The 11,505-nt window shown below is 43.7% G+C and overlaps 1 protein-coding gene across 1 annotated transcript; it reads right to left on the bottom strand.

Annotated features, from left to right (window-relative positions):
* Positions 1 to 2,422: 2,422 nt before the first annotated feature.
* Positions 2,423 to 11,020, bottom strand: LOC137124554 (neuropeptide Y receptor type 2-like). The gene is made up of 3 exons (XM_067499626.1): positions 10,767 to 11,020; positions 8,997 to 10,372; positions 2,423 to 7,552 (listed from the first exon to the last, which is right to left on the bottom strand). Exons 2-3 carry the CDS (start codon positions 9,875 to 9,877, stop codon positions 6,556 to 6,558), a joined length of 1,878 nt encoding a protein of 625 aa, XP_067355727.1. The 5' UTR covers positions 9,878 to 10,372; positions 10,767 to 11,020; the 3' UTR covers positions 2,423 to 6,555.
* Between the last annotated feature and the right edge of the window lie 485 nt (positions 11,021 to 11,505).

Below are 11,505 nucleotides of genomic sequence, written 5' to 3'. Positions count from 1 at the left end.
TTGCAGCCCTATTTTTAAATTCTCTGCCTTTCTTACATATACATACACATAAAGGAACATTAATGGTTAATTTTCTTATTGTTACATATCAAATTGCTACCGCATTTTTTACATAGGCATAATTTGGATTATTTTCTAAATTCAAAGAAATACTTTTGGCCCTGTTTGTAGTATTCTGACATAAGAATACTCCTGTTTGTCCCAATGTGAGCACAGTCTGTTCCCCTCACCTAAAGGAACAGGTCGACTCATCTGTGGCGGTAGGAGGTGATAACAACTGTTCCAGCTGGTTGGGCCTCTCTGGCTTTGGTCACTCAGCTCTTGGAGGCAGGTTTTATTGTAAGGGTGAAAGGTTGGACAGCAAAGTTCCAAATGGTTGCTCAATCCAAAAGAAAAAAAAATAAAAATCCCCCATGTGGGCTTGGAGCCGTTAAAACCTCGTACAGGTCATTTGAAACAACACCTGTCACAGGTGTAAAGTAAAACTAAAAGCTTTTATTTATTGTTTGTAGGGTCTATAGTCCATCACTGTGATGCTGTCAGAACAGCACCATGTTTACATTACATTCTTCAGTGCTCAATTTTTATTTTTGGTCACATTCAAAACTTCCTAATCTCTCTGTTTTCCCCCGTCTCTGTTCTGTTATCGATGTCCTCTGTGTTTGTGTTAACCAGACTACGACATGCAGGGATGGACTGATGATGGCAGTCAATTTGTGCATGTGCACAGATAGAAGTCAGACAAAAAAAAAAAACACACAAATTCTTATGTATTGTACTGTCAGAGAGGGATCAAACCTAGGACCACATTTAAAAGCAGCCTAATTTACCAAACTGAAGTAAGTATAACAATTTGCAACAGCTTCTACAAGAAGAGCTAATGCGTTGTTTTGAGTTTCATACAGAAATGTATATCAACTGTGGTGAAAAATGTAACTTAAAACTTAGCAAAGCAGACACTGATTGCACCACGTTCGGTACGAGCTTGGTAAGATGGGTTGCAAAGCACATGTGGGCAGAGTGTGTGAGAGTGCGAGACAAGCAAGGATACAATGGGCAGCTGCAGTGTTTCCCACAATTTTACACGGCTCGTTAATATTCATGACATAAATATAACCACAACTGCATGCAGCAGACTGGAGCTGGTAAGAAGGTGATGCTGCACCTTTTGTACAACTGCAATACAGTCTAATATACCATAACTGGAGCAACTCCCCCCTTTATGAAGATTATAATACGAGGCGTTTTTACTGAGATGTTCTCCCATGGCACAGACTCACAGCAGCAGCAGGGCTGCTGACACTGACTTTTTGGAGGTTCGCACTTCCAACCAGTCAGAGAAGGTTAGAGCCTGTGCATCACACGCCGATGTGAAATGCTACAGTACAGCGTGAGACCCCACAGACTTTCACACCCCCATTTCAACACTCACGGTGCAGCTAAAAGCTGCGTATCATTGCTTTTTTTACCCGTAGGGGGAAATTCTCAAACTACTGCTATGAAAGTGACGTTTCTAGTTAGAAACATTTCCACTGGAGCAACAGCTGCAACATTAAAGGGATCAACACATAAACAGCTTTTGTACTTTTACTTAAGTGACTTTATGAACATATTGGAAACACTGTGGCATTGCTGCCTTTACTTAAGTCAAAGATTTGCGTATGAATCATTGGGGGGCTGTTTCCATAATGGAGTCACCTTTCTGTTCAACGCAGTTCTCAGACACTTCATTTGCCTATTTGGTTGTCAATGTTCAATCTATAACTACAGCTCTTTCTTGGTTCAAGTAAAACCATTTGGATAATAAATCAACAGCAGAAAGTGGTTTTCATGCAAAAATCTTTGTCCCTTCTGTAATCAGCTGCATCAATAAAATATAAGGTGGTGTTTTTAGCTTTGCCAATGATAAGTTGGTTTCAACCGAGGCTCCACCATTATGTTTATTATTCCCCAGCACTTTTTTCACACTTTCTGTTTCTGCAATGTGCTGTGCAACCCTCTGGGTCTGCTGTGTAGTGTTAAATGGCCCTTGTCTTCATGCCAGAAAGGGAAATATGAAGATGGTAATGAAGGAAGAAAGACAAAAACTGGCTATTGTTAGCTCGGTGTCTGACACTCGTACGGCGATGACTCAAAGGAGAGAAGAGGGGACCAAAACAGAAAGAAACAAGAAATAATTGATGGGCACTGAGGTGAGGAGCAGTGATGAGCGATGAGAGGATGTGTTTTGCAGAAATGAAAGCAATCGTGAGCTGAGGTGCCTCATCATGAGTCTTCAGGACATCTGAAACTGGGTTTATGTGTGTGTACGTGCTCATCACATGTAGCAATATCTGCAGGAAACTCTGGTTCTTAAATTTATACAGTATTGCAGATGGACACAGACCTACTGAAACTTTAATCAAACATTTTTTTCCTCTGGTAAAATTCACATATGTTGAGGACGGTTGAAAAAAAAGTGCTGTAAATATTAGTAAGAGGGATGCAACTGAAAATTTATTTTCATAAACGACAATCCGAACTCCAGCCTTTCTACAAACGTGTGTACAGCCTCCCAAAAGTTACACAAATTCTTAAAAATGTTCTAAAAAGAGCAATGTCAATAACTTAAAACATATGTAAAATTATTCATTGCACAAGTAGTCAATGTCTTTTAAAGTAACTCACCCACCGCTGGTGAAGCCAATGGCCACAACTACACCGTGAAGACAAAAAAACATTTATGCAAGAAAGCCACTGATGAAAAAAAAAAAGGCTCATTATACATTTTGTATAGAGATTGACAGAAGCCATGTGGGAGACCAACTGGCCAACTGGAAGAAGGTTCTTTGTTCTGAAGAGATGAAAGCTGAGCCTTCTGGTCATCAAATTAGATAAAGACGAGAAAAGAAGCTGCATCGGCAAAACGCACGTAGCGTGGCAGTGCCAGCATTGTGCTGTCCGGGAAGCTCTGGAGGTAAACGGAAATGCAGCAAACTGTATGGGAAATGCTGGAGAAAACCCCAATGCAGCCAGACAATGACCCCAGGCTTACAGCCAAGGCTGCACACGGTGGCTGAAAGAGAAGGTTAAGAGCGGTTCACCTACGATCTCTGTGCAATTTGACAGAGCTCGATCAGTTTTGCAGCAAAGAATAAGAAATCACTGCAGTTCAAAGCTAATTGAGACCTATCTACTTGGGGCCCAGTGCTGTAATTGCTGCCATCTATTAACTGCTGTACTCTACTAACCTGAAGGCGGCGAATACGTATTTTTAATTATTGACGCCGCAGTGATCGTGATTTAATGCTGAGAAGAAATAAATGTGAGAACTTCCAGGAGGGGTGAGCACTTTCTAGAGGAGATGTTGCTGTTTGCACCTTTATCTCCTCTGAATCCTAATTATTCTTGAGTTATTCCTTATTTAGTTATTCTTAGTGTGACTTACTTGTGACTTGCCTTTATATTAACAGTATTTTAAGGCCACGTGAGACCTTTGAGAAAAGAAGGATCCAAGAAATCTAATCAATCCGAGCTTTAAAAAAAAATCAGCAAAGTCAAACCCTGAATGTTTTATGAGGCCTAAAGGATACAGACGTCGACTTTTTGGTTGGAAACAGTGAAAGGAGTGAGCTCCAGAGGGTACACTTACGCACTGGGAGAAAACTTTACCTTAAACCTAATTAATTTAATTTAATTAAAACTAATTAAGAACCAGGATTAAAATTGGCTGGATACAACCATCAACTTACCTAAATCTTTAGCGAAGTGGTTTCATTCTCTGAAAACCGTTAGATAAGTACAACTAGTAACATTGCCCGTCTTGTTCTGCCATTGCTAATCAAGTCGGTGCTGGAGAAGTGTCCATTTCGCGAGTTTGATGAGACCGACCTTGAGTTGCCCCCTCCTCCACATCTTTGTAACTCACTTATTAATAAAGGAATAAGAGCTACTTCGAACTACGTGCAGGTCCCATTAAGATTTAATTAAGCCTGCGGGAAAAAAAAAGAGAAGATTGGAGAAGGATTCAAGAAATGTGCAGAACCATTTAATCTCCCTATTTCTTAAAAACTATTTGAGAATTCCTCAAAATAAAGCTCTCTGAATAATAGTTGTGATGAATATTCATTCTAAGTGGATTCATATCCTGAGATGTCGGGATGTTCTCTCAGTCACAGGTGACCGCAGATGAACTTTTTTTTTCTTTTTACTGAAACACCAAGTGCACATAATTTCGTACACATGCCAAAGAGGTAGATGAAAGTAGAGACGGAAGGAGCGATAAGTACATAGTCGCCGCGAAATGGCACGGAGATATACTAAGGTACCAAGATACCTCATCCAGAGACATAAATAGGACTGTTTTAACACCTTTTGATGCCTTGAGTGCTGCACCACTTCACGTTCGCTGCGAGGTCAAGTGTGATTAGCAGCTTGATGTCACCGCAGTTCATGCTATTCACACAACTGGAAGCAGCCTGAGGGCAGATTAGATTTGCTTGTCCGTGTGCACCTATCTGTGTGTGTGTGTGTGTGTGTGTGTGTGTGTGTGTGTGTGTGTGTGTGTGTGTGTGTCTTTAGGTCACTAAAGGTCATATTACCAATAAATAACATGTTATTAAGGTCAGTTCATTTCAATTTCAGACAAAATGTTATTAACACATGACTGATGAACATGGATAAATATAAACGTATTAAGTAAATTAGATGTACTTTCTACTGCAGTAGACAGTAAAATATGAATGTCATAACATGCAAATCATTTAAAACCTCTTTTTGGGCAGCATACCAAAAACAGAGACAGGTGATTATTTTTATGATAAAATACCTGCCCGTATTTCATTTAATAAGAGCAAATAACCTCATATAGGTTGGGGAAGCGGCAACACATCACTGTGTTTCATGTTTTTTCAATGGGGGACAGGTCTGGACTGCAGGCAGCACAGTTTAACAGCCTGGCACGTGCAGAATGTGCTTTAGCATCGCGTTGCTGACAGCAGCGATTTTCTGAGGGCTTCCCTCAGACACATGTTGTCTGGATGGCAGCATATGTTTCTCCAACGCCTATCTGTATATTGTTGAGCCATTAATGGATCATTCACGGATGTGTATGTTACATTTACGTGTGTTTGTGGATGATGGGACGCTTCTGTTGAGTCTTGCATTCATTGATTTCTTCAGGAAATCTGAATAGTTTCATAATACGATGCAACATACTTGACGGAATCCCCGTATTCTTTGCAATTTTACGTTGAGAAATGTTATTCTCAAGGCATTTAAGGTGAGAAAGAAGCTCAGAGCTCGTCTGGGACGCCGTGATACTGACCTGTAGCCAGTTCACCTTATTAGTGGTGAGATGCGCGAGCAGGTATTTTCCCTTTAGCTTCAAGAAACTCCTCCAGTCTTTAGTGGCCCATGTACCAACGATTTTTGAAATTGTTGCTCGCATCAAACCCAAAATAAGCCGCTAGTTTTCACAAACCATTGAAATTTCTCAGTTTCAAAAGTTGTTCGTTTGTTATGTGGATTTTGTACAATTTGCAATTAAAATCGGTTTTAAAATTATTTGGAAAAAAAAACAAGTTGGATTCACTTTTTACGCGACTTCTCTGGAAAGAGGGTTTGTCATTTGAATAGCGACACCAAACTTAAAACAGCGAACATGATCATACTGTTAAACGGAATTTCATTCTGATCACCCGGTTAGGACAGTAATTATGCAAACACACAATGTAGTTTAATTTGAAAGCCAAGTACTTGAGGGGAATCAACCTTTAAGAATATTGTTGAATCATGTGAGGTTTTGTTTTTTGTTGTTTGCTTTTTTTTTTTTATTGAATTGAGTTAGTAACGTTCCTCTGAATGACACAAATAAATTTATGTAGCTTGGTTTATTTCAGGCGACCTAGTCTAGCTTTCAAAGATCACAAGAACCTAAGAGGTTCCAGAACCAACATTACAGCTTTGAGGAGTATTGTAAGAGCAAATCCAAACTGTTCACTGTGTTTTCCACTTTCGGCTCCATGTACAGTTTATCTCACCACCTGTGTGAACTAGAAATTGGCTTTTAAATCGGCATTATCGTGTCAGAAACTCTTTACACAGACATTAAACTTTAACGACATTGCGCAATCACATCCAATAGTAAAGCAATAAGAAACAGGGAATTAGAATCAACACACAGTCACCGTTATCGTCTTGAGCATGTGTGAGACACAACTGTGACAGCAGCTGAATCACTTCTAAAATGATTTGCACGTAACGGTGCGCTGCTGCAATCCTTCCAAATGACTGGCATTGTAGCCCAGAGCTAATAACAGTTCCGAGCTTTCCGCTGCAGGGCGAATGCCATCACTGCTCCCTCTATCTACTCTCAACAAGCTGAACTCATCAGTGCAAACATCAGTCCTGGATCCCCTGTGCTTTGAATGTTACGGAGAGAATACTACACAGAGTGGAGGACAGCTCAGGTGATTTTTAAGACAAACAATGGCTTTAGGAAGGGATTAACCTGCAAACGGTGAATCAGGACCTATGTGTATTTTTACAATCCTCCCCGTTGATGCGTCAGGTAATTTACAGACTGGTCATGTCAGTTCTTTCATCCTCACTGTCTCCTACAAGACAGTAGGCTTGTGATGTTTTGTTTCTCTTCTGCCCGCTGTAACAGAGGGCGTCCCTCCGTATTGTAACTGCGTCTCTCTTATCAGCGGACAGACCATATATCCTCTCGCCTGAATGCCTCCTCAAAGGAAGCACATCGATTTCCACCGACTCAATTCTTAAATGCAGTGATGCAGTGTTCTCATTCACAGAGTGTCTTCTGGTGGGCAAGAAGTCTGTCCTTTCAATGGAGTGCTGCAGTGTGTGGAGCTGGCAGGGGAACAAGGAGCTGTCACACACACTGGGACTGGACCGACACCAGTCTGAGATACTGTGGTCGGAGCCTGCTCGACTGTCTGAGCTGTCTCTGATCTTCTGACCAAGTCCCTGGCCTCGAGCCAAGCTCAACAGCCTGGGGATGGTGACCATAGATGCAGATGCTGCCACAGCGGCGGCGGCAATGTGGTGGCACTCCGCGGCAGTCACTTTGTCGTCTGTGGTCGCCGATACTGGGGACGCCACCGCGGCCGAGCTGGAGAATGAGGAGGAGCTGAAGAGAGAGGCAACTTTCTGGTAGTATCGCATACGTATCACTTTCGCCGAGCGGTACAGATCCCCAATGAAACAGTAACAGATGGGGTTAAGGCTGGAGTTTGTCAGGCCCAGCCACTGGGCAAACGGCCGTGTCTGCAGCAGCCAAGATGGCGGCCTTTGTTCGCAGTCGATCCAAAGGTCGGCTAAGTAGAGCGGCAGCCAGGACACCGCAAACAGCAGCACCAGGCACACCACCATTTTGGCGATCTTCTGGCGAGTCTTGAGGCGCGAGCTGTGCAGAGCCTGGCTGCGAGGATCAAGGTCGGCGAAAGTGGATTTCTTCCCTCCCCAAAGCCGCCTGCCGGTCAAGAAGCCTATGGTGAGGTTAAACGTCACGGGCAGACAGTAGAGCATCACAAATAAAAGCACGTTGTATCTGTGGAATAAAGGGGAAATGAGATGAGAGAACAATGAGACACTGATTTAATCAAAGTATGTCATATCCAAAAATATTTTTATTACCACATGTGCAGCTATGGATGGCAGCCCAAGTGTAGTTATCAGGAATACAATGGCTCTTGTCAGGTCTGTTTAATTTGCTCCTATTTCCATCAGTGACATGAAAGTATCAATATGGTAAATCATATAACCAGCAGCAATGTCTTTGAACTCCCAAGAGAAGCTTTGTACAATCAACCCTTTTTTTTTTTAAGCAGATAATCGCACTGTGATTCCCAGACAATGAAGCTATGATGACATAACAGCTAAAAGTGCAAACTCTACACAATGGAGCTTGTTCAGAGCCACTTGGCAAACTTTTGATTAAGAGAAACACAACAGGGAATTAGTGACAAATTTTTAAAAAAAGGCAAAGCCTGTGTCTCCAAACCTGGGATTTAAGAACAAACAGTGCTGACTTAGACATGAATTAGTCACCCACCCACATTAAAGTTGCTAAACTAGCCCCAATTTTGTGTTCATGATTCCAAAACGAATGTGGTAAAATATATAAAACAATCCTTTATCTTTATGCCAGTGGTGGACATAAAATGTGATTTGTAAAGTTTTCGGGTTTGGGAAGTAGTTTGGACAATTTAAAAACTCCAAAACCTGCTTATGTTTATTAGGATGGGCTTTTCTTCAGCTCGGTGTAAAACAGTTCGTTTTGGCTCCTGTCTCTTGATATGAGTGCAGAAAAGGTGTGACTGGTGGAGCAGTGTCACACCATTTGGTTGGGATGCAGAAGGTCACAGGTTCAAACCCCACACCAACAGGTTTGGCCACCCAGGTGCCCCTCTCGAGCCCAGATGAAAATAGGAGGGCATCCGGCATAAAAAAAACAAAACATGCAAAATCAACGTGCGCAACACGTTCCGCTGTGGCGACCCCTGAAGGGACAAGCCGAAACCCATTGATCTTTTGTATAGATGTGAGCAGATCCAAAGTGGAGATCAATTTATGAACTGATGACTTTCATAAGTATGAATGTCTGAAACTCTGTGGCAGGGCCCAGAGAAAGTGCCTGGGAGCTGTAGAAAGGGTCGACAGAGCAAACGGAGACACACGATTTAGTTCCTGTGTGATTTCGTCTACATTTATTCCGGTCACGTTTTATAACTAAGGCAATGTTTAATATGGACGGCCATCCTCACTACAGTTACAACTAAAAATATCCCCTCTAAAGGAATGAAATCATTTATTTGGTAGCCTGCAAAGTCACTCATAGAGGGACTTTGTCCTCTGTACTTCAACATCCTCAGTTGGCCCTGACAGAAGACTTTGACCAACCGACCTGGGCCCCAAAAACTACAAGCTGAACCTTTTTAAAACAGGTTTTGTTACGCTCACACAAGGGTTGTGTGTTCTGTCGTAGCACCTACCCTTGTTTAAGGCGATGCTGAGGCCACTGCTCCTGACAGACCAAGATGGCGAACGTCCCGAAGCTGATTTCCTGTCGCCTGTTCATCACTGCAATGGGGGCGCACATAATTGAGGACACTGCCCAAACGACAGCGACTGTAGCCAAGATCCGTCGGCGAGTGAACATGCAGCGAGCTCGCAGTGGTGATCGAACACTGTAGTAACGATTGACGCTGATGACTGTCAGCGTCAGCACGCTGGCCGATACTGAAATGGCCTGCGTAAAAGGCACCGCTCGACAGAGGAGGTCACCGTAGACCCAGGCGGTGTAGATCTGGCTTCCCAGAGTAATGGGCATGCACACACACACCACCGCCAGGTCACACACTGCCAGGTTCACCAGGAGACTGCGCGTGGCACTGGGACTGGCCAAGCGCTGACTGTGCCTGTTGGTGAGGACGCGCAGGGACATTAAATTCCCAATAAATCCCAGAATGAAAGACAGACAGTACATGATGGTCAGAACGATGGTGCTGGGCTCATGGAGAGTCCAGAGCAGCATCTTCTCCAGATCTGCCAAGTCATTGGGAGAAAAGGTGGACAGGGACACAGGAAAGGAGGAGGAGGGTTGGTAGACAAAAGGGGATGTTGGGTAGGTGAGGGAGGAGGTGGTGGGGAGGAGTAGGGAGGGAATGAGAGACGGAACGAGGTGGGAAGGAAGCAGAGAGGGCAGGGGTTGATGGAGGTAGGCAATTGGGGAGCTGGAGGTGGTGGGCACTACAGAGCTGTGGAGGCTGTAGGTGTGGTTGTGCTTTTCCTGAGAGCCGTCGTACTGCAGCAGAGGAGAGTAGCTGGGTTGGAGTGAGCTCCAGTCTGACGGCCGGTCCCGTGACAGATCCATGCTGCTACCCAGCGGTGACAAAGCCACAGCATGGGGGTACGGTCTCCACCGGAGGGTTACTGCACAGATTCCCCTTGGTCGTCATGAGAATCCATCCACAGATGTGATTGAGAAAACCCAAAACTCCCAAAATCAGAATCCAAATAGGTGTGAAATCCTCCCCAAAAATATCACATCAGAGTCTACAATCCAGTGTTGTGATCTGTGGCTCTTTGAAAGTCTCTGAACACAAGGGTAAATTACGGTGGACCATCCTGTACCACATCTCACATGAGTCGGCTGGAGACATGATGCCGTTCAACACTGACCCCACTGCAGTGCTCGTGTACGTGTACGTTCATTCCTCCAGGCAGTGCCAGTCTGAACCCGAGACTCCGCCACCAGCTGTTAAAAGTCTTCCTCACCTTTGAGGGAGCCAAACCTCATGCAGACCTCCCCCTTCTGATACCTTCTTCTTCCTCACTCCCTCCATCCATCACACGGATGCAAGCACATCTGTACGGAGAAACATTATGTCAGAGGCTGTTTACACCTGCAGCTGTGGCAACAGCTCTGCAGCAGATCAGACAACATCAAATAACACATAGCTGGATGGAAAAACATTGAAAGGCTTTTAACGTCTCATGGTGGAGGATTTGGATCAGAGCCGCTCACAGTTAAGGGGGAAAAAAAGTAAGAAATGATGGGATTGTTGCATTTACCCACTTTAAAGAAATGAAAAAGGATAGTTTGGAGTCTAGCTTCAGTATAAAATAATCATTTATTATGTGTATTATGCATAGTGGGAGAGTTTAGTATTTTCCTTTCAGATCCTTCCTGCTGAATAAAGTGTTCACTAGTCTTCGTGCAAAAAGCTGAGCTCACCCTCGGACAAAAGCAAATTACTGACCGTGTGCGTCTCCTCTGCTGAAAACCTGGAGATGCCGAAAAAGGCAGTCAGGTGCAAGCTGACGATCTGCACCAAAAACAGTCGGCGACTGGGACAAAGTTGCTCCTGGATCGTCGGAAATCCGTCTCCGAGTCCCGAGTCCAGACCGGGGTCTTAGTGTTTGCATTGACGCTAACGGGCTCCTCCGGTTTCGGAGCTGCTGTCGGCGGGAGCGCTGAGACCATCCGCAACTGCAGAACTGGATAACAGCGAGGACAAGAGTCTCCCTCTCTCTCCCTCCCTCTCTCTCTCTCTCAGACACACACACACACACACACACACACACACACACACACACACACACACACACACACCGCCGCGCTCCAGACTTCTCCATTTATGTTTCATTTAGGTAAATGGGGAGAAGGTGATAATGGCCTCATCTCTGGTCGCTCAGAAATAGAGATGGCTCGGTTCTATTAGAGTTAAATGACTTATTGATTTGTCCGGCCATTGGTTAATATATAATATCATATATTTATGATGAGTTGTTTCTTGCCTAACAGAAATCGCCCCTCTAAAAATCACCGAGCGCATCTAAGAGACTGTGTAAATTAGTTCATAAAATCGTTCACTTCATGCCATGTGTTTTCATGTTAACCAAGGTTTATCTTTATTATTTCTTCAGGTCATGGATTATTGTGGATGCAGGACTTTCACTTGCTGTAAAGGGTTTTTACAGTGGTGCAACTTTTACTCA

The sequence above is a fragment of the Channa argus genome, chromosome 3, assembly GCF_033026475.1.
Source record: "Channa argus isolate prfri chromosome 3, Channa argus male v1.0, whole genome shotgun sequence".
Classification (NCBI taxonomy): Eukaryota; Metazoa; Chordata; class Actinopteri; order Anabantiformes; family Channidae; genus Channa; species Channa argus.
Note: the sequence above shows the minus strand (reverse complement) of the source record. Positions and strands in the feature narration are given on the sequence as shown.